Here is a 24,518-nt window from a genome sequence, read left to right on the forward strand (position 1 = left end):
ACAACGGAATTTCGTATAATTACGAGATAATCGCTATTCATTATCGAGTTATTACCTTGGTTATTAAAAATTTTTTAATAATAATTAACTTCTTAGTTTACAAATAAGAAAATAATTACCTGTGTGCGGATGCGTCGAAAGGGGAGCAGCGGGTGGTTGACTGTTGAGAGGAAGAGCTAACCTAGCATTAATTGCAAGTAAATGGTCCCTTCTTCGTACCAACGAACTCACGTGTTCTTCTAACCTCAAATTTTCTGCTCGAAGCTGATGCAGACAAGAAAGGAGAGAAGCAACTGAAAAAAAGAAGTACTTTAAATATTAAACATTTATACATGAAACATTGGAAAATACTTTTTCTATTTTTTTAAATTATTAAAAAACGTATGAGGCACTTTTTAAAGTCAGTAAAGTCAGCGTTTTTGAAATGAAGACGTACAGCTGGTTCCTGAAAAAACTGATACGACTCTTAGTAAGATTTGATCATTTTGAGGAGTGTATTTGATTGGCCTGACATTATATTATATTTATTATGACAGACAAATAATAAAATAAACAAACAAGAAATTGATTACATATGTTAATTCATAAATTGTAATAATTATTGAGGTGTAAATTTTGATATTATTTTGAATTCCTGCATTTTGTAAAGAGTATATAAATGATAGTTTTTAGATAAAATAAGGATGTTGTTATTATTTTTATTATTATTAAGGAATAAAACAAACGACTTAACTCAACAATATATTAAAGCAAGAATTGTAACCAAATTAAAAGATAACTGAGCACTATCAGAGGCAGCAAAATATTTTAACATAAGCAGAACCACAGTTTTTCTATTAATAAAAAATGGAGGAAACAAGAAACATTCGAAAGAAAGCGAGGCTCTGGAAGACCAAAACTATACTAAATTTAAGTATGTTAAAATAAAATTAATATTTTGTAATATCTCCATCAGCATTGATAACAGCTTGTAGTCTTCGGTCCATCTGCGTGAAAGGAACTATTGTCTTCTTTAGAGAGCTCTTCCCAAACCTGTTGTATACCGTGCCACAGCTCTTCAGCATTTTGAGGTATAAAATTACTCCGATAAAACCGTTTTATAATAACCTCCCACACATTCTCGATTGGGTTTAAATCTGGACTGTAGCTGGGCCATAGTAAGGATTCGATGTTGTTATTCTGGAGCCACTTTTTTATTATATTTGTAGTGTGAACAGGCAGGATTTAGTTCTGGATACGGAACAAATGATCATTTGCAAACCATTAAGTCGTTGATTGAAAAAACCATTGAATATAATACACCCCTGATACGTGTCTTTGTTGACTTTGAAAAGGCATTTGATACGGTCAATCAAAGTGAAATGCTACAAGCTCTAACACAATGTAGAATAGATCACCGATACATATCCCTCATCAGATACATCTATCAGCATGCTACAGCCTGTGTAAGACTTAATGAAGATACTGGGACCTTTCGTATTGAAAGAGGCGTTCGGCAAGGAGACAACATGTCTCCTAAATTATTTACAACTTTGCTAGAATAAGCTTGTAAAACAATAGATTGGAACGAAAAGGGCATCAATGTAGATGGAAAATTTTTAAATAACCTTAAATTTGCAGATGATATGGTTCTTATTGCAGACAGCTTTGATCGAACACAGATAATGCTCCAAGAACTCCATACTGCCACAAAAGAGTTGGTCTTAAAATAAATTTTTCAAAAATACAATTTATGACAAATTTAGTCCACAATAAAAACATCTCAGTAGAAGACAAAGATATTGAGCCAGTTGACTCCTATAAATACTTGAGCCATGAGATCAGAATAAGTCGAGACAACCAAACAATCGAGCTGAAAAGAAGAATAAACCTCGCTTGGGCTGCATTTGGAAAGATGAAGGATAGTTTTAGGTCTAAGATTCCAATGTGTCTAAAAAGAAAAGTATTTAATCAGTGTATTTTGCCAGTGATGACCTACGGCGCAGAAACGTCACTCGCAAGAACAACAGTGAGTAAACTACAAGTTGCGGAAAGGGCAATGGAGAGAATAATGTTAGGGATTTCTCTACGTGATAGAATACCCAATGCTACTATACGCAAAAGATCAGGAGTAGCAGACGTTATTGAAATGATAACAACAGTAAAGTGGAACTGGGCAGGTCATGTAGCAAGATCAGTTGATGACCGGTGGACAAAAAGAATTTTGGAATGGAGACCCCGAATACAAGCTAACAGAAATAGAGGTCGACCCCCAACGAGATTGACAGATGCCATAAAAAGAGTGACTACAAATTGGATTCAGATGGCGCAAAATCGGACTAAGCGGAAAAGCATGCGAGGGGCATATGTTCAGCAGTGGACGTTAGAGGCTAGTTGATGATGATGAGTGTGAACAGGACAATTATCTTGTTGGAGGATACAATTATTTTCTGGATATAACTGTTCTACACTGGGAAACATGTTTTCTAGAATATTCAGATAAGTCTGCTTAACAAACCTACCTCTAGATGAAATTAATTCCCATACATTGGCGCTAAAATGACAAGCTGTTCGATATCTATCAACATATAGAGGATTAAATCTATTATTATCTGGTGTATACACCGCAATTTTGCCCTTTTTAGAAGATTGAAAAATTATTTCATTTGTAAATATTACCCTGTCCCAAAAATCTTCATTTTGTAGCAGTTTAAAGCAAATATAAGTCTTGATTGCTTCTGTTGTGGTGTAAGAGCTTGTTTTTTTGCTGCAGTTCGGTACCTAAGACGTGATGCTTAAATTCTGCACCAAGTTGTTGTCTTTCTTCCCGGAAACTGTGACATAATTATTGCAGTTTTCGCATCTCTCTTCATAAGGATTCTCTTTTAATCTCTCCTTAAGCGTACGATCTTCATGAGCGGTAGATATTTTTGGTCTTCCAGAACCTTGCTTTTTTTCAAGAGTTTCTTGTTCTCTCCATCTTTTATTAATATTAAAAACTGTTTTTCTGCTTACGTTAAAATGGTTAGCTACGGCAGATAGTAACAAACCATCTTCTAATTGTGTTACAATTCTTGCTTTTAGTTCTTTGCTAGCATGTGGAGTCATTTTTTGAGGTTGAACAGAATAAGTTATCTGATAAATTTTAAGATTTGGAAGTGAAAGTGACAGTATGTAAATAATAAGTATTTATCCTTCAAAATACACTGCTCAATTTTCTACAAAATATGCTTTAAGAGTCGTATCAGTTTTTTTAGGAACCAGCTGTAGAAGTCTAATTAAAATTTAAAAAAATATATAGAAATAATAATACTCACTATCAAAATGTTGAGCTTGTTCCATCAAAAACTGAGATCCTTGTTCCCATTGCCTTTCGAGTAACTGATCCAAGGACTGCGGTATAGTACCACCTCCTCCGCCAAGCATAGAAGACAGTCCACTACCTCCAGAAGCAGTGCTAGAACCCGTACTACTTGCTCTTGCCTGTAAATTAATAGCGTTGGTTTCGACTTGGACGACATCGCCACTCTCAGAGTATCTTTCTCTTTCTCTCGGCGCTTGCTAACAAAAAGGGATAAAGATACTCTAACATAATGTATACGATATGATTTATTGTAAGTGTGTCGCTGTGAAGATATTAAAAGCAATATTTTTACAAAACCTAAAGTACTACTGAGTGTCCCAAAAAATGTATACAAAAAGTATTTTTATGAAAATACACATTTTTATTTAAAAATTATTTAAAACAGTCAATTCATACAGTGTCGGTTGTAAATGAAATAATATATAAGATGAATTACTTTGCTGGTACAAAAACACCCTTTTCAAAACGGTTGATGACCTTTTTTGACGATGAAGTGCTCACTATCATTCTGCAATTAGGGATGCTGGTGGGTTATACCATAAATATTAAAGACTATCCAAGAAGACAGATAGTATTAAATAGGGACATGTCGGAAACCAATACTGATCACCAAAATAAACCAAAAAAAGAAAATACTGTTATTTCAAAAGCTATAAAACCTCTCAAAATACATTCATTTCATAAGATTATTCCCAAGAAACCTAAAATTCCTAGAAAACCTAGTTTTTTGTTGCTTAAACCACAGCCTAGAAGATTATATTAAACCTATAAAGAATTGATTATTAATAATAACTAAAAAATATTTAGAATAAGACTCTAAAATATTGTGTAAGTGTGTGTCAAATCGCCAATCACTATTAAAATATTATACTTTTAGAATACTCACCTGCTGAAGTACTCGATGGTGTAGTTGAGGTCCTAGAAGACTAGAACTACTTTCATTTGGATTGAATATGCTGTGAGCCTCTAATTCATTGGTAAGATGATCATTCATTTTAGAATGCATCGTTGAATTAGGATTTAACTGGTTGCCTAACATATGGGGTGCGGCTATGCCATTCTGAAAACTAAAATACACATTCAACACAATATAATTTTCGCTATAATCTGTCCTCTTGAGAATGATAGCATGAATCCTCAAACATATATCATTATCCTCCATAAACCATAGGCGCAGCATATCTCACGAATGCGAAAATTAAAAATTTATATTAAATGTTAGTAATTTTTTAATAATATTAAAAATATATAAAAAAAGATTAATTTTGATAATATTCATCCAGTTATGACGAAAAAACCTTATTTTTTATCAACTTTATTGGTCTAATACTACAATAAATTTAGATTATAATGAAATTTCATTTTCCAAACATTTATACCCAATTCCCTAGCACTGAATCGACAAATCCTTCGTTTTCGTTTAATGTTAATACTCGAACCTATTGTCTCGGCTACCTGAATCTCATGATATAGGGAGAATACAACGAAAGATATCGAGTAACAACACATTTCTAATGAAGAAATGCTTATGAGTCGCTTTAACTTTTTGAACGACACTCTAGTGTTTCAGACACATTTTTGAATTTATAATGAGGTGCTGTGCTATCAAGCTCAAGAGGACAGAATATAAAAATGTTAAATTTGAGGCGGTGAAAGGAAAAGTGGTATAAGTCATCTGAGCATCAATTTGAGATATAAAAGGTTTTATTAGAAATATTGTAATTAAATCTATGTAACATTTATACACATACTTCTGGTATTTTTTATTTATTAAGAATATATATAACTTTACTAACATTTTTGTGCAAATAAAACTATGTTAAGGATAGTTTTTAAGGGGTGGAATGACTTACACCACTTTTCTTTTAAGAGTTTAAAGAGAATGTACAAAAAGCAAAACATGTTTATGGTTTTTACATTAGAAAATCAAAAATAAATTCACTAGTTTATTAGTCATTATTTTCTTCTACATCAGCAAGTGGTCCAGCTTCGTCATTGACTTCATCAGATGATATAAGATTTCTAAAATAAGAATGATGGACTGGAGGAATGTATGATAGTAAATCACACATATCCCGTTTTTTGGCTCGAATGAGTGGTCGAGGTGCTATGTACGGGCAATCCATTTGAAGATTTTTCAACAATGTTGGTCTTCCCTTCTGCTTGCTTCGAAGCATATTAATTTGTGAAAAGTAAAAATCTTCATCTTGTGTTTCTTTATAGAACAGTGCAAATGGCTCATCTTTTTTTATTGCATTTTTAACCATGACACTAATTGGTTATCCGTATTGGTTTTTCTTTTTGTAATTGATTTAGTGAGTTGTGTCAGATCTTTAAAGTCTTCTCTAAGCCTTTTTGAGAAAATGAAAGCTTTTGTGTTTCTACACCGAACTATGACTGAAAACCAATCTTCAGGCACATAAATCTGTTTACCTTTAGAGTGAGTTTCAATTGAAGTCTGAGTCGTTTGGTAAGTAAGAGCGTCTGCTTACCATAAACTTGTGATCAACTATTTCGATACTATTTGAACTAACTGTAACAAGACCAAGGCAAAATTCCAGTTTCTATTTTGGCCGGTGCAGCTGTGACTGTACAATACAACATATTTGAATTTGCTGAACGTAATTCTATGTGCTTTGTGACACAGGCACTGATTTCCTAAGATCATCTCGAAGTTGTTATTTCACCCCATCCATACATGTAGCCTAAGCCAGATGATAGCTCATGGCAGCCCAAGTTGTAAATGTACATATTACGTTTATAGTATGCGATAGATGTGGTTATGTGGTTAGTTTTGGGAAAGCTAGGGCTTTCTCTACGTCAAAAGTGAATGCATAGTAAGAATCGTCAATCTGGGCCTGCTCTGTATCATTTTTCATAGAAGTATGTGCAAGCTCGGCCTTTCTAAGATGAAATTCGTGCTCTACTTCAATCTGTCTTATCTTATTATCATCTGTTATTGCAGCTTTTTTTAATTTGTAAGCATCACACTTAGAGCATGTATCTTTTTGAGGTACATGAAAATAAAGTCTGTACTCATTATTGAATGTACAGCGATAAATATCACAGGAAACGGAGACAGTGCCTTGTTTCTGACAGTACTCACTGTACAAGCGATACAGAAGGGTATTACATTACAGTACATTAAGGTCAGTAGATAGATACATACGATTGGGATTCTTATTCTTTGTATAGTGCGATTGGTAAGATGGAAAATTTGCAATATGTTTCCGGACATAGTTCAGATATTTTATTGGTTGGTATACCATGGCCTCGAGAATCTGAACCAGGTGATTCCTCTTATTTTATCTTATTAATGGCCGGTGTCATTCGTCCATCAGATATCTGAAAGATTCCAAGAAAGTATTTTCTACATATATTCGTGGTTTTGCCTTGTTTATCAATGAAATATTGGTTATGACACTGTCTTACCAGGTCGTGACTGATCCCTAGGACGTTTTAACTCAGGTTTCTTTTGCTTGATCAAACGACAAATAAAAGCATTCTGTGCTGTAAATGATTTCAATTTCCATAATGATTCAAATGTTTTTTCTATCTTCACATGATATATTTTCAAAACATTTTTTATTTCAAAAACAGTTGTTTGAAAAAGTTTTACCTGGCACTACTTTTCCTTTTGTTGTCTTATACTCACAACCTGAGTAGCGAAGCCACTTTCTTTTTTCTTTTTTATTTTCATGCCTCTGTCGTTTGCGTGCTCTCTTGGGCACGCAAACTTCTACTTCTTCTCTATTACTTTTCGTTTCATGGTCTTGGGGAGAGACTTCCTCGTTTGATTCACAGACTGAAACAAACCAACTGTATTAAAATATCACTCAAAAACGTTGTTCTATTTATAGTTTATTTATTGTTAGTGTAGAGAATTTAACATTTTGAGGTTAGTTTTGATTTTATACAATCAAATATAATACACAAGTTTAACTTACCAGTACTTTCTTGTTGAGAATCAGAAGGTACCTACTCATCTCTTAAGTAAGCGAAAATACTAGGCTCATCACTCACATTACTTAAACTGTCGTCATCCATTGTATTGAAAAATCACAATCGCAAAATACTAAATAACTGCCTTAGGAATGAAGGAATAGTGGTGTAAGTCTGAGTTGCACCACTATTCCCCCTACTACTACAGAGATTTTGTTTGACTGTCAAGTTTGTGCTGCTATCTGTGAGCAAATAGAAGAGGTATGACTTACACCACTGTTGCTTCTGATAGATTTGAATATGGAGATTTTGAATATACACTTATCTCTATTGTATAAAAGAAGTGAGTTATACCACTTTTTCTTTCACCGCCTCATTTATCGCTACAACAATGTTGGAAACTTATGGAATAAAGATAAGTTACAAAAAGTTGATTCTTGAAAAATTGTGTTTTAAATATTAAAACTTACTTTCAAATGTGTTATATACTTTACATTAAATTCTTTTACTTACACTTTAACATCTTTACTATCCTTAGATGATCCAGATCCACCTGCCACCACCGAAGAATCGCTTTTCCTAGCTCTCGTCCTTCGACCAACAGGAGCTCCACTCTGACTCTCCGAACTGGGACTACTGGGAGGCGATTCCTTAATCTGCGACGGAGGTACTATAGAACTGAAAGCCCCAGGAGGTTCCGTAGGCGGGGTGGAAGCGTGTGATCTGCTAGATCTTTTAGGAACTGTAGTGTTATTTGGTAAAGGTGGGGTAGGAACTGGCGTCGAGGTGGTTCCGGTGCTATTCCGTTTTCTGTTTCGGCTTGAGCGATCACTTTTGTCGTTGGACTGCGACTGAGATCTTTAGACAAAAAAAGTTAATAGAACGGACGAAAGAATGGGAAGTTTCATTTTTTTACCTTCCTCTTTTGGCAGGTACTTCAACATTGGCGGAAGGGGCAGTATCAAGCTCCAATTCCATATCGACTTCGGTATTTATGGAATCGGGTTGTTTTTCATATGTAATTTTCAGGCCTCCCGAATTCATATCTGGGGTGAGCATTTCCTGATTACTGTTACCACCAATCATATTATCTAAAAAACATAGTAAGAATATCAATATATATATATATATATATATATATATATATATATATATATATATATGAGTTATAGGTATATGGTATAGGTATAGGAGTTATAGGTATAGGTGAGTTTTTAGTGTGACATCGGTTGATAATTCCATTATGGTATAGAATATCCAAAAGACAAATTTAGAAAAAATGTAGATAATTATATTCTCCATAATTGGAAAATATGTGGAAATCTACAGGGTGATTAATAACTACGTAGTATATCAAACACAATTTGTTAAATGAGACACCCTATATATTTTTTCAAATTTGTATTCTTCTCATAATTCTTGTTCTTATAGTATTGGGTGTTGCATTACTATACAGAGTGTTTAACAAGTTATGACCATTTTTAATTTGAAATCCCTATGAAATCAACACCATGTATATAAAGAAGTAATGCATAAACAATTATTTATTTTATATAGTAAAGTAAACAATGTATTGTAGTTTTTAAATTAAGTTTAATTGAAATCGTTGACAAAAATTTGTATACAGTGTGAACTACAAAACAAAATTACGATTTTCTCAATTTTTTTAAATGGATCACCCTATATTTTATTTTTTAGAAATACTGTATTTATACTTTTTCATTTTTATATAGCATTCCCTATACCTAAACTCATTACTTTCCGAGATATTTTTAGCTTTCTTCAAATTTCGGAAATACATTCAATTTTTGTAAGTAGAAATAAGTATTAAGTATTGGGTGATAATATAACAAAATATTTTTATTCAAAAAGTAACTAAGAAAAAATATAAACCATAGCAATATGTAATGAATGTATCAATAAATGTGATATTATAGAAATACATATTTCCTTAATGAAATACAAGATTCCTAAAATTCCTACAAGATAATATGCTTTGTATAATAATATAACAAGATTATTTTTATTCAATAAATAACTCACACAAAACAGAAAGCAAAACAATATACAATTGATGTAACAATTTTTAGGTTGTTGTATCAATTGCCGATTGTTATGCGCAGATATTAATAAGTAAAAGGCCATTTGTGTCAGTTACAAAGGTAAAATAGTAGGCTTTGAAAAAATGACAGTTTTCGTATTATTACCTTTTTAATTGGTATGTGTGGCTTCTCTTTATTGTTAAAAATGAATTTTTCTGTGGAAGAGTTAACATATTATGATCTGGGTATTAGGAGAAAGTTTGAGAAATTACTTACTTGAATCCAGATATCACGAGCGATATCCTGAACGGAGGAAGCCAAGCACAAGAGCTTTTGAAAAATTAATGGATTATTTTGTTCGCACTGGGTCAGTTGTATATGAAAAAAATAAGAAAACCAAAACTGTTCTAAGTGAAGAAAAGGAATATGATGTACTGGTAGCTACTACTAAACATCTCCACGTAAGCACTCGTGAAATTTCACGTCAACATGACATTAGTCAAACTTCGGCGGCAAAAATCCTTCTTAAACATAAACTGCATCCTTACCGCATACAGTTACATCAAGAATTGGCAGTCGATGTTATCGACGCAGATTAGCTTTTTGTCAATGGTCTCAGCAGCAAGTGCAAAGAAACCGATTTTTTTTCGATTATGTGCTTTTTGGAGATGAGGCTACATTTCACAAAAATGGAACGGTGAATCGGCTTAATTTTCATTACTATGCATCAAGCCATCAGTATTTTGTAAACACTTATAGTCAAACTGGGTGGTCTATAAATGTTTAGGGTGGTATTGTTGGCGATTATGTGATTGGACCACATTTTTTTGACGGTCGTGTGAATGCTGCCATATATCTGGATTTTCTAAATAATCATTTGCCCATACTACTGCTACCACTTAATATTCGACAAAGAATGTGATTTTTACACGACGGTGCTTCAATTCACCACAGTGCTCCTATTCACAATCATCTAAATAATAGCTTTCCTGAGAGGTGGAGACTCAATACTTATATCTACTTACAAAAATTGAATGTATTTCCGAAATTTGAAGGTAACTAAAAATATCTCGGAAAATAATGAGTATAGGTATAGGGAATGCTATATAAAAATGAAAGAGTATCAAATACAATATTTCTAAAAAATAATATAGAGGATGATCCATTTAAAAAATTGAGAAAATCTTAATTTCGTGTTGTAGTTCACCCTGTATACAAATTTTAGTCAATGATTTCAATTAAACTTAATTTAAAAACTACAATATATTGTTTACCTTATTATATATAATAAATAATTATTTATGCATTACTTCACTATCTTTATGTGATTGAAATAGATAAAGGGTTATCGACAGTCAATGATTTTGGCCTAGAAATTTAGCTAAAATCTTAGACATTTCATCTAGCTTTCGAATTTATTTAATCTAGCTTTCGAATTTATTTAATTCTTCTTCAGGACATCTGAGGAAATGATTATATTAGTACTAACATATATAAAATTAATGATCTCGGAACTTACTCGTGGAGAGATTTGGTTTGAAGCTATGACTTCTACATATTTTCTGGGATTTAGTTTTTTAATATACAATATGTGCATCACTCTGGTTATAGTTAAGCTTTAAAGTACTCATATTTTAGTAAAACTTGTTATGTTACCATTGTTTACCTCTGCATCTGAACAGACATTTACGTTATGTTGTCAGAAGAAACTGATAGATGACTCACATTACTTATCATGATTGTTGATTGCCTATGTGTTTGATATTTTTGGAAGGATTATATGTACCAGTAAATGTGACAATTTTCCTGTTAATACATTTTTTTTTAATGTGTGTCATCTCCAAAAATAAACGTTTTTGTTCATTCTTTCCTTCTGTAAAACGCTTGCTTCAGAGAAATTTCTCTGAAACAGTTTTAATTATTTGTTAGCATCATCAGGAGAAAAAGATTTAGAGTAAAAGGTCTTTAAACATTTGTATGTTTGTTCAAAACAGTAGTCATTGACTACTGTCATTCGAAGTCATCTTCTGTACATATATTGTAAAATTCAAAATCTACCTATTACCATTATTTTTGTCTTTTTTTTTTCTTCATTATGTTTTTCTTAATTTTAGACTGACTTTCTTGCTTTTTAAACTCAGCTCTTCGCAAAATAACCAGCATTTCTTGCTCTGCGGCTTCATTAGTTTAGTGTCATCAACAAATCTTAAGTAAGAAATTTTTCTTCCAGCAAGCGTTACTCGATCAGTCCACTCTTCTGGGGATTTTTCATAGTTCATGAAACACATTGTCGGTGGTAATTGAATTTCTCTAGACTTCTCAATAAGTTGTCGCAGGTTCCATATTTGTTCTCGAGTACCTTTCCTTTTACAAAACCTGCTTGTATGGTATGTTTTAAAAACCGTTTATTTTTTTTTGTAAGTCAACTAATGTAATATTATTATGTGACTGATCTACTTACTAATTATAACAGGGGTGCTTCTCTCCGCACTCCCTGTACTGCTACTTCTCTCTTGAGATACAGGCGTAACTACACTAGTTTGATTGTTGACAATCGCCTTGTGGGGACTGAGAGATGTATTTACAAGCGGCACTGACACTACAAGCGACTGGGATATCACTTGCGTTGTCTGAATGACTGGTGGTGTTGACACAACAGGTGGTGTACTGACTGTTGGTAACGATTCAGAAGTTGTGGGTTGAACTATTGTTTTGGTGGGAGATATCGACGTGAGAGCCACCACGGGCTGGTTGGATATTATTGCTTGTGTTGTTTCGATCCTCGCCTAAACAGAAAAGTTTAATAACATTTTTTAAAGGAAAGGGCCACTGTAAAATTTTCAAAAAACATTTTTTGATTATTAGTTTATGGCGCTTTACCCAATGAAAACGTAATTCCCTTATATATGTCTTAATAATCATCTAATATCGATGAAATATTCACAGCCCATATCTGCTTAAATGAAAATAAAACATGTAATATAAAGTTTTGGAAAAATAATTATTTGATTCTTCAGAAAATTCTAAAAATAAATTATATCTTAGATATAATTACATAGATATTTTCAATTCCAAAAATTTTCATAGGTATTGAACCGAATGGAATCTTTTGAAAACACAATTCATACAGCTTACATTACAGAGTGATAAGGATTGGTACTGTGTGAGAACAGTTAATATGTATTACCTCTTTTTTGATTTTGTAGTTCCTCCTAACATACCCCGGACAATATGAAAGGAAATGTTACTTCTAAACATGTGGTATGCATAAGTGGTCGTGGTATTCTAATCACGTAGTAGAGCAGTAAAAGAGTCTCATATTTTTGTAAGTTTCATTTTGTTCAAATCTCAAGTACCTTCTTAGGAGTACAACCGAATGACTTTTGACTTCTAACCATAAAATACACTTTTAATATACTAATGTTTAGGCATATTTCCCAGAGGCATACATATACTCTATGTATGTGGAAAAAGGGTGGTTAGGTTGAAAGCTTTTTTCTGGTTTTTGGATAATAGTTTTACTGTATATTTCTAAATTGTTATCAAAATAGGCATAACTTTGGACAATGAATATTATTATACATTTTGTTATGGGGGGCGCCACTTTGATGATTCATGATCATGAAATTAAGTTGAAACTTGTTTCCTTAAGTCTCTGCGCCGATTTTCATACAAGTTTATAAGGATACAGCAAAATGATTAGCCAATAATGAAAAAAAAACTTAAGTTTAACACACTGTGCCTTTTCAAAGAGCAACATGCCCTTTTCATCTGACGAGCATCTAGTCCGCATCAGAAAGAAATCAGATCCTCTTTTTTATTTATTTGTTGAAAAGTGTTTTATTACTGTTCTTTTCTCTAAAGTTGGTTTCTAGTTTCAATATTATTTTTGCCAAGAACTTACGCCTTCTTGATCTAGATATTGGTTTTACTTTCTATTTTATTTTTTATTTTTGTCTTCTACCTATTTATATTTGTTATCAAACCAGTTCGCTGCCATATGTCGTCGACATTTTCTTCATTTCATGAATGCTGATTTGATGAATTTGATGAGCATGTTGATTCATTTTTGCGATTAACCCATTAGCGCCTACGCTGTAAGCGCTAATGGGTTATACCATTTTGTGTCACAAATTAGTTATCTTTTACCACGCCCGCTGTCATCAAAGTCAAGAATATAGAAGCACGAGCTATTTTTACATGTTCATTGGACAGTCGGCTTTCAGTTGATGCAGGTTGCAGGTTGTTTTACTTTGGTGGTCATATAGACATTTTTCTGTCACGTTGTATTGCGCTAGATGCGAAAATGGAACCTCAATAGACATATCAGTTAAAAAAATAAAACTAAATAGGTTTGACAACAGTGTAGTAAGTCAACTCAAAAGTTTGTAATCCCATATGATATCCGTAGGCGTTTTGAGACTGTGTAATGGTACATTATTTTATAACAACTTAACATTTTAGAAAATGTTTTTCGCTTTTTGAAGCATTGGATATTATATGGGGTGATGACGAGATACAGCAGAAAGTAAATCAAATTTTTGTGGAGTTGTCTGAACCTAACGTTGAAACTGACATGGATTCGGAGGATGAAGATGAAGGAGGGATGCCTCACAATCTGAATGGTAAAATTATTTTTATTTCTTGTTTTCGTCCAAATTTCAATGTTTTAAATATATTCGTCGTCAGGTGCGTGCTCCAGATGAGATTAAATTGCTAAATAATGATAGAATTGGGGAGTGCAACAATATCGACATTAAAAAGTTAGTGAGATGTTTTATGATTTCATTTTACTTTCAGATACCTTCTGAAGGCAATCCTCAAACGCATAAAAATATTATTTCAATTTCTCCAGAAGAAAAGGATTGGATTTCTGATTGTCTCTCCAAAAAAATTACCAGCAGAGAGGATTTCAGGCGATTTTCAAGCAATGCCTCGAAAATTTCCATCAATCAGTTTTTCTATGCATAAAGATATGTCGCCAGTTAAATTATTTGTGGCTGGAGAGAGTGGTTTGGCTGTACCACTAATGAACTCTTGGTCAGCTGTAAACAAGGTCAGGTAGCCTTGATGATTTCCAATCTCCGATAGGAGTGGCACAAGAGGAATGATCAAATGATGAAAAAACACTTTATCCGTGGCAAGCCGATATGCTTTGGGTACAAGATGTGGTCGTTAAATACAAGGGATGCTTATTTAGTCAATTTTGATCTTTATCTGATCCTCGAGAAAACATACAGAGTAGCCAGTTGGTTGGAAAATGTGCAGCATGGCTCGTGTTAATGTTAAAAGAATTACTAATGGCACAATTGCCACACATTTTACACATAGATAATTTATTTACTGGGTTAAACTTGCTGGCATACCTTCGACATTTGGATTACGGGGCCATTGGTACAATCAGGGAAAAATGAATACTGACATCATGTCCCTTGACTAGCAAACAAGACAAAAAGTATGTGGAAAATATGTACAAATTATTGAAAGAAACGACGCTGTCCTTTTGATTCGTTGGATGGATAATCCAGTTGTTATTATAGCATCAACAAGCGCCGGAGTCCAGGCAGAAAAGATTATCAAAAGATACTGCCACAAAGAAAAAGAAAACATGATGGTGTCTCGTCCAAATTGCATGGCTGCTGACCAACCAAAACATGGGGGGGACTGACCTAATAGATTGGAATTCGGGGGAAAAAGTGGTATATGTAATGGATTTTGACAAGAGCTATGCCCTTGTAAATAACAGGTAAACTTGTGTACTGCATCGGCATGACTCATAGCTCTTGTCAAAATCCATTACTTCTACTGGCCAATTTTTACATGGTTTATCGATGCAGTAATTCAAAATGCCTGATTCCTTTACAGTAAAAATAATAAGGTATCACCATTGAATTTTAGACGAGGAATAGTACAAGTATATAAGACCTTTCCCATATCAGATGGCCCACCTATGGAATTCGCAGTTTACCATAAACAAATTATACTCTGCATGTTTTCATAAGTTCTAATATTAATTAATATGGCATTTTTATTAATATTTATTAAACGGTTACCCTTATGGTTTTTTATTTATTTTCAACAATAAAAAAATTTCACTAAACCCTGGCTATGCATTCACTTATCCCATCCCCTCGATGGGATTGTAAACACGGACAAATATTTGAATATTTTAGAAGAATCTCTTTTACCGATTATGGAACACCGTTTTAACATCAGCGGAAGATTTTGTCTTCCAACAGGACTGCGCAGTTTGGCGCATACCTCAAAAAAGAGTTTAAAATGGATTGAAGACCAAGACATACCACTTCTGCAATGAGTTTCTAACAGTCCCGACTTGTCCCCATTGGAGACTTTGTGGCACGAAATGAAAAAAGCTTTGGGAAAACATCCTGCCAGGTCAGTCAACGAATTGAAGAAAAAATTGCAAGAAATATGGGTTTCTTTTACATTCGAATTTTGTCAGAACTTGAAAAACTATGTCAGTCTCGAAGAATTGTGGATATCATTAAAAATAAAGGGGATGTAACTCAGTGGTAAACTTTCACATTTTTTTTTTGTTAATGTTACATAGTCTATACATTTTTTTTCAAATTTATTATTATTCTGTTTAATCAATAGTTTTCATTACGTTATAAAATATTATTTTCTATAATTAGGAAATTCAAAAATGTTGTTTGGTGCATTAAAACTTCTAAAACTTACAGTGCGTTTTATTTTTGTTCACTAAAATTTAATTTTTTCATCTAACGTTGGGCCAACTGATATGAGAAGGGGCTCGTATTTAAAGTACAAAACGCCCGCTAAGATTCCTGGATGTATCAGCATAAATAGAAATTTACTGCCTATGCCTACGAATACCATATGGTATCAGTACATATCTCAAAAATCAAAACCAAAAAATAATTTCATCTATAAATCTTAAAAAATATATTCCCGGCCTTAATCACTATATAATATGTCCTCTCCTCTATAGCTTCAGTAGTCTGTTATCATTTTTCTTGCTTTTTTATGTATTAGTACATGGTCTATTTGGTTTGAGTACTCTTTATTTGATACTAACCAGGTACCTTTATACATATTTTCATGTTAGACTTTTTTTGGTATTTACTACTCAAAGACTTTCTATAGTTGCCAGGTTAATAAATCTCCTCATTATCGTGACTAATTTCATGTTTACTGTAATTGCCTATAATTTGTTTGTATATCTCTTTCTCTTTCTATCTTTGCATTAAAGTCAGCGAATATCAGCTTTATATCTCGTTTTGACAATCAATTAAAGTACTTGCTTCATCTTCCGTCTTCTTAAAAGAGTTCTTTTTGTTCATCTTTGTTATCTTCACTAAGTAAATGCGTTCACATTTAGGATACTTACGAAACTATCTTCCATTTTTATTGTTGTAAACTGTAACTGTACTAAACAATAAAAACTAGCAAACATTGAAATAATACCTGGAATTTCTTTTCTGTATATTACTTTGCAAAATGATCGATATTTCAACATTCACTTGCAACTAGATAATTCAGTTGTATTTTGTTAATATTAAACAAAAACCTATATAATTTATATTTCTGAGAATTGGTTCAAATCACTTCTATAAAAAAATTCATATGAATAATAATAGCTTGAATATTATCAAAACAAAAAGAAACCATTTTCTCAGTTCCTAACACAACAAATTATTTACTTACAAGTGCCACAGCATAAACTAATAAATAATTTTAAATGTAAATTGTTATAAGAATGTAACTGTTTACAAAATGAGGGAATTGATAACCTTATCAGACTTACTTTTTTCGTCTTATCTGCACTATCACTTACAGTACTTTTTTTGTCACTAGTTATAGTACTGGTTGTGTTAATAGTTGATGTACCAGTAAGGGTCACTGTCGTCACAACACTTACTTCACTAGAATTCCCGCTACTCACGGGAGTGGGCGTCCTTGAATTAGCTTTTCGCTTTTTTGAACCTTTGGTGTCTTTCACTTCTTTCTGTTCACTTTCCACGTCTTTTTTGTTCGATTCGGCGTTATCGGCGGGAGGAGTCTCCTCGCTCTTTCCACTTTTCACTGTCACTTTAGTTTTGTCACTAGCTTTATTATTATTGTGGACGGTTTTCTGTTGTTGTTGGGAATTAGTGTTTTTACCGGAGTTTTTTGTCGCCGGTGCTTTGCTTCCTCCTTGGATGGCTTTCCGTTTACCGGACGAGGGTGGTGAAATTCCGACTTTGGAATTCGAAGGACCCCCCTCCGGTTCCTTTTCGGAATTGGAGTCGGAGTTGTGTGCCTCGTTGGCAACTGGTTTGTAAGGAGGAATCGTTTTGACGTTACCACCTTTTTTCTAAAAAAAAAAAAACAACAATTCAACACCTAATTCATATCAAACATTGCTTTTATTAATTAAAACAACAAAAAAACGGTATTCGTCAATGTAAATATGGTTCTTTTAACTGTAGAAACATTTTTAACGGCATTATTTCAGAAAAAGCAAAAAAAAAATACAGAATGAAAAAGGTTACCAAGCACAAAGGGTAAAATGATGTTATTGTCCATTTCATCTTGTCTTGATCTACCACTTTTCAGTTTTCCCTAAAAATATAGGTTATCCTCTCCAGTCCAGTTTGCTGCCATCTGTCTATTGGTATAAGTTTTGTTTCAGACTCAGAGTACTTAACCTTGAAAAAGTTTTTCAGGTGAGAGTAACTTCATCATCATCATCACTGGCTCGACAACCCTTTTTGGGTCTTGGCCTGTTCCAGGATTCTTCTCCATTCTGATCTGTTTCGTGCTTTTTTTCTCCAGTTTTTTATTTTTAAGGTTGTTATATCATTTTCTATTTGTTCTAAGTATCTCAGTTTCGGCCTTCCTCTTGTTCTTTTTCCTACTGGCATCTGTTTGAATATTTTGTTTGGTATTTCGCCTTCTTCCATTCTTTCTACATGTCCTATCCAACGCAGCCGTCCTATTTTAATGAATGTTATAATATCCGGATCCTGGTATATTTTGTATAGTTCAGAGTTGTATCGTCTTCGCCATATTCCGTTTTCTGTTGTGCCCTTATATATGTGTCGCAAGATTTTTCTTTCGAAGGTGGCTAACAACGTTTCCTCTCTTTTAGTGAGTGTCCAGGTTTCTGAGCCATATGTGAGTACCGGCCTTATTAGGGTCTTATATATTTGGCATTTTGTCTTTCTTGCGACGTTATCTGATCTTAGGTGTCTAATTAAGCCATGGTAACATTTATTTGCAATAAATATTCGCCTCTTCACTTCCTCCGTAACGTTATTATCAGACGTGACTAAGGATCCCAAGTATATAAAGTTTTTTACCCCCTATTGGGAGTAACTTATCTGAGCGTATTATATTCAGTCAGAACTTTGCGATAACCCAATAACGTGATCTTTTGGCGAAAGTAAATTTTCTTCCGACTTCTGTCTTTTGATTTGCAAGGTTATTATTCCACCAGGACACTCTCCTGTTGAAATAACTCACTCTCTTCGGACAATTGTCTTCAAACGCCGACATGAGAACCTCTTGAAATTGTTTGGCAGCCATGTCTAGGTCCAGTGTATGCCTTACCGTCCCTTGCCTAAGCAATATTCTGCTCTGCATAAAAAATATTCCAGGACCATTTGACATGCTTCTCAGTCTGTTTTACGCAGGTTACGATAAGGTTTTTTAATAGCCCATTACCGGTTATTTCAAAACAGACGTGTCGATGGTATGAACAAGACATCTCATTTGACACATGCTATTTTTAACAATTCGAGACATGTGAGTTGTTCTGCTGTTATATCAATTCTACCTGCTTTCGTCGTAAAGTTACGAAAGTTGGTTTGTTTCCCTTAATTTAGTATGTCTAGATCATATTCCATAACAAACTGTAGTAATGACTGTTTCATTGGTGTTTGTGCTGCCCTAGGTCAATTGGTGCGTTTTCGTCAGTTGCAGTCCATTTGTCCCGAAATATCTCACTAGCTGTTCCAATTTCCTTGATTGTGGTTGATTGCCATTATCAGATGTTTTGAGATTATGAAATATTTCAAATCTTATGCAGACAATATTCATAGCGACCAAAAGTACATACAATAAAAACCGAAAAATAATTCAAATTAATTTTATTGCATTTTTGCCTAAAATTTTATTTTAGAAAATCTTCCATCAATTCTACATAAAAATAAACTTGATATTCGGATTCAGTGACCTTAAAAACATAAAGTATGACCAAAATTGGCTCTTTTGGGACGTGTAACTCGTCTATAAAATTTAGCATTGTTGTATTGAATACAGGTTAAAAATAAATTTTGCGGTACTTACCAGTTTACTGTAATGATGTTGGCAATAGCCACAATATTTAACGTTATCCAAATAGTTTCCGGCTTCTTCGCAAAGAAGTCCTAGTCCTTGAGCACAAGTTACGTGAAATTGTTGCTTGCAACCAACCTTGTTGCACTGCATACAAGCACCTACAGCTGCATTAGACGGTTTCCCTTTCTCTTCGCAAATATAGCAAACCTATTAAATAAATGAAATATTACGAATTACAAAAAAAAAACTAAATTGTCCATCCTGATCACTTTTCCTCAGAGAGAGGCTTAACGAACAATTTTGTACAATAGTAAACTGTAATTGGAGACTTTTGATCAAGGACCGATTTCATTTTCATTAACTGTAAATCTCATGATTGATCTGCAGGATTACACCCTGCTTACCAATAGTAAAAGAGCAGTGAAATACATCAGTTGAAGATGGCACACAAGAAGAATCACCAAAAACTGATCTGCAGGATAACAATGTGCTTTCAGAAGTAAAAAAAAACAGTGAAATACATCAGTTGAAGATGACACACAAGAAGAATCACCAAAAACTGATCTGCAGGCTTACAACGTGCTTACCAACAGTAAAAATCAAAATCGAAAAGATATACAACTGTTTTTAAAAAATTCTTTAGAGATTCCATGAAAATTCTTTTAAATCGAGTACCTGTCAAAGAATCAATCAAATAACTGAGGATACTACACATTTACCTGAACAACTACATAAAAAATATAAAGAAAATTCCTATTGGTCAAAAAAACTTTCAGTAGAACAAAGCATCTGTAAAAGTGTTTTGCCAACGTGAAATTTGAATAATTTGAATTCTACTTGAAAATCTCAAGAAAATTGTAGATCTTTTCAGAACATTGGACTCCCTTTATTGAGCAAAGTGTAAATAACTAAAAGAGAGGTTACTTTCTTCCGATAGTGAACAGTAAACAGTGTAAGAGATACATACTTACCTTATTAAATCGCTCAGCAGGAATCAACTGCAACTGAATCGGTTCCATAGTAGTAACATTTCCAAATCGCACTTCTGGAATATACAAAGCACAGACAACGTGTGCCCAACCCGAATTGTCGGTACGTTTGAGAGCGCCATATTTGCTGGGACACAGCTCGCATTTCTAAAACGCCACAATACTCATTAATAAAAAATGCCATAGTAAACAAAATGAGGTAAATTCTTTAAATTTTAATCGTTCAAAATTAATTGTAATTTCAAAATAGAACAAATTCTAAATGCAAATTCCTCAGTTGGTCATGGTTATTACCTAACAATTTTTTATAACGACCTAATCTATAAAGTTTACATATATTTATTATCCTGGGGATTTTAAATACTTAGTTGAACAATTGCATAATTGATGTTGTCTCGTAAATCTTGATCTTGATAAATCTCATTTAAAACGCAAAATAAATATAATCCAAGTATATGCACCCACTGCAGACAAGGATGAAGATACAATAAAGGCCTTCTATGAATAAATAGGCAGTGTTTTAAAGCTAACTAAAAGACATGATATAAATATCATAATGGAGGATTTAAACGCTGAAGTAGGTCAAGGACAAGTGGACAATTGTGTGCGGCGATATGGATTGTAGAGAGGAAGGTACGTAGCGATAGGTTGGTTTAAAACAAAAATTACAGTCAGTTTTTTCAATTATTATACCTGAATCACTTTAACTTTTTCACTGTGACTAGTGGCGACATCTATACAATATAAATATAATTATATATAATAAAACGTAATATAAAATATGTAACCAATATCTGACAGTAGAGAGAAAAAACAATGATATCCAACGCATAAAGTGTGAAGTTAATAGGACAATCTTAGCGCAGAGCGAGAAATAATCAAAATATTAAAAGTGAGGTGTAAATACAGAAGTACAAGTAAAGTTAATACCTGGCCCTGGTCAATTGAAAAGCGGTGATGCCAAATCCACAGTGAAGTCCTGTAATTAGCGAGACTCTAAATTTTATATACTGCTCAATACAATTACCACAAAGTAATAAAGTAACATGTTACACTGAGAAGAGTCCAACTTCAGAGGAATCGATTTGGACGAGACCCTTATCGCAGTGAAACGGACCTTATGTAATGAGCAGATAAGAAAAGGGCAAAGAGCAAAATGGAAAGCGACGGTATCACCACAGACGAAAACGACAAGAAGAAAAAAGGGAGTAAAAGGACTGAGTAAGAAGATTGAAAAACAATCAAATGAACTCAGTGAAATCCGTAGAGAGCGAAAAGAATATTGAGAAGAGTTAGGACAAGAGAATGTAACATTAAGAAAAGAAAACACAAAGCTAAAACAGGTAGTTTTTCAAATACAAGAAAGCCTTGAAAGTTTAGAAAATGGAAAAAGGCGTAAAAATATAGTTACACAGGGTTTGGAATGGATACAAATGACCCAAATACTCTAAAAAATGTAATGAAAATTTTTATGCAATTAGAATTAGCAGTAGATGTTCGAATATAGAAGACTGTGAAGTTAGGTGAAAGAGTCTGTCAGGTTGAGCTTCAAAAGGGGGGGGGGATAAAAGAAAAATCATGCAAAAAAAAAGTAAATTGAGAAAAAAAGAGATTGCCTAGTTTATATCAACTACGACTTATCAAAGAAAGACATAATCATACAGAAATATATCAGACAGAAAGTAAGAAAGGAAGGGAGAAGAAACTATGGTATAAAAAAAATATATTCCTATCAAGAAATATGGCGCTGGGATGGCATAAAACAAACGTTGATGGTAGAGACCAAAGCAAAAAATCTAAGCACCAGTAGGAAAAGGAAACAAATTGCTACGAAAAGGAATATGAACTATGGAAATGAAATAAAAAAAGAAGGACAAGATACAGTTAGCAACATGGAAATCAGAGGAACCTTTTGTGAAGGTGCAATAAAGGAACTAATCAATGAAGCAAGGAAGTATAAAATCGATTTAATGCTCTGCGAGAAACAAAACATTTAGGGTCAGAAATAACTGAAATAGCTTTAAAAGTGGAGGAAACGACAGAATGCTCGGAACTGGTTTTTTTGGTAGCTAAATGTGGACAAAGTTTTAATCCGATCTTTGATGTGTTCAATTTAAAGTAATAAAAGGAACTGGATAATCAATATTTATGCACCGCCTGAAAAAAAAACGACGAGATAAAAGATCTTTACTAGGAACAGCTAAACGACGAATACGAACGCTTGTCTACACGTGATATGAAAGTAATAATGGGTGATTGTAATGCTAAAGTGTGAAAAGATCCTCTGTACACTGCAGTAACAGGTAACCACAGTTACACTAACATGAAGTATTAAACGATAATTGTCAAAGGCTTATTGATTTGCGATGGAGAAAAACATGGTGGTGAGAAGCACACAACTAAAACGAAAAGAGATATAGAAAGGTACGTGGATCTCCCGAGATGGAAGAACGGTGAACCAGATAGATCAGGAGGATAGATCATATGAGAGGAGCTGAAATCGATTCGGACCACTACCTCATAAAAGTTACATGCGAGGGTAGACAAGAAGAAGTGAAAACGAAGAATAAAACGAAAAGAAAGTACAATATTGAAAAAACTTAACGAAAAAGTCAAAAATAAATATGAAGAAGAAATAAATAAAATTCTCCAATAATGTGTCCAAAATTTACAAACAGAGCAAGTCTGGGAACCAATTAAATCTGCTATAGGAGAAAATAGTTAAAGGCGTCACCAAGCGCAGTAAAAACAAAGATTGGTTTGACGAAGAGTTTCAGGCAATAGCAAAGAAAAAGAAGATAAGACAACAATTAACAAAAATAACAGATAATAGAGATTGGAAAAACAAGAATATAGAATAATTCGAGGAAAACTTAAAGATCTCTGTAGAAAGAAAAAGAGAAAGAAGAAAAGTTCAAAATCAAAGAGGTGAGGTCTTTCTATAAAGAAGTTAATAAGATGGGCAAAGGTTACCAAAGTCACTCTAGTTATATGAATGGCAAAGATAAAAATTTAATTAATGATCAGGTAGCAATAATGACGGAGTGGAAAAACACTTCGAAGAGTTATTAAATGGTGAGGTGGAGTGCTGACCCTTTTTAAAAAGTCTAATAGCTTCGAGACTGTACCTTCCATGTAACTATTTGCCGGTGGATTTCCTTCTCCTAATGCACATTTGCCAGACAATCACACTGACATAAAATATGCTCTGCTGTTTCTTCTTCGAGGTGATAGAACCTGCACAGGTCGTGATCTGATAATCCCATCAGCTTAACGTGGCTATTCAGCTTACAGTGCCCTGTTAGAAGACCTACTACGGCTTTGACATTTTACCTGTCTTTGCTTCTTAGGTCTGCCGTAAATTTTGGCGAATGTTCTGTAATGAACTGTTTCGCCTGTCTTTGTCCTGGTGAATTCCTCCACCATTCCAGAGATTTGTGAGCTACCCACTTCCTTGGTACTGTCTTTTCAACGCCGCAAAAGGGTTCCGGTCCAATGAATGGCATTGATGAGCCTTGTTTGGCCATTTCATTTATGTACTTCGTGCCCCAGTACCCAGGCTACCGTAAACTTACTACGGTCTCCTAGTTTATTTAGGGCACACACACAATCCCATACTAGCTTAGAATTGACCTCTATAGAATTGAGTACCTTAAGTGCTGACTGACTATCTGTGAAGATGGCAACTCAATGGAACGTTCTTTCTTGCCTTTCTATTTCTTCCACGCAGTGATGGAATGCCGTTATTTCCGCCTGGAGAACTGTCACATCCTTAGATAGACTTACTGGGAAATGTATCCCTTGATTTGTTCCTACTATGCCGGCTCCCACACCCTCCGATGTTTTTGAGCCATCCGTGTACCAGGTAGCAGCAGCTTGTATGGGTACACCTTCATT

General features: G+C 33.7%; 1 protein-coding gene across 5 annotated transcripts in view; it reads right to left on the reverse strand.

Annotated features, from left to right (window-relative positions):
* LOC140443192 (uncharacterized) overlaps positions 1-24,518 on the reverse strand; it is an 86,423-nt gene that overhangs the window by 46,315 nt on the left and 15,590 nt on the right. For 4 of the 5 annotated variants that reach the window (XM_072534301.1, XM_072534302.1, XM_072534304.1 and 1 more), the window contains 9 exons: positions 20,604-20,768; positions 19,642-19,839; positions 17,117-17,665; positions 11,789-12,113; positions 8,202-8,376; positions 7,799-8,143; positions 4,230-4,410; positions 3,297-3,540; positions 120-293 (listed from right to left, as the gene is read on the reverse strand). In XM_072534301.1, the coding sequence (XP_072390402.1) occupies positions 120-293; positions 3,297-3,540; positions 4,230-4,410; positions 7,799-8,143; positions 8,202-8,376; positions 11,789-12,113; positions 17,117-17,665; positions 19,642-19,839; positions 20,604-20,768 (2,356 nt within the window). The remainder of the gene's footprint in view (positions 1-119; positions 294-3,296; positions 3,541-4,229; positions 4,411-7,798; positions 8,144-8,201; positions 8,377-11,788; positions 12,114-17,116; positions 17,666-19,641; positions 19,840-20,603; positions 20,769-24,518) is intronic. The other variant, XM_072534303.1, reaches the window with a different exon arrangement.

Source organism: Diabrotica undecimpunctata, chromosome 6 (assembly GCF_040954645.1).
Source record: "Diabrotica undecimpunctata isolate CICGRU chromosome 6, icDiaUnde3, whole genome shotgun sequence".
Classification (NCBI taxonomy): domain Eukaryota; kingdom Metazoa; phylum Arthropoda; class Insecta; order Coleoptera; family Chrysomelidae; genus Diabrotica; species Diabrotica undecimpunctata.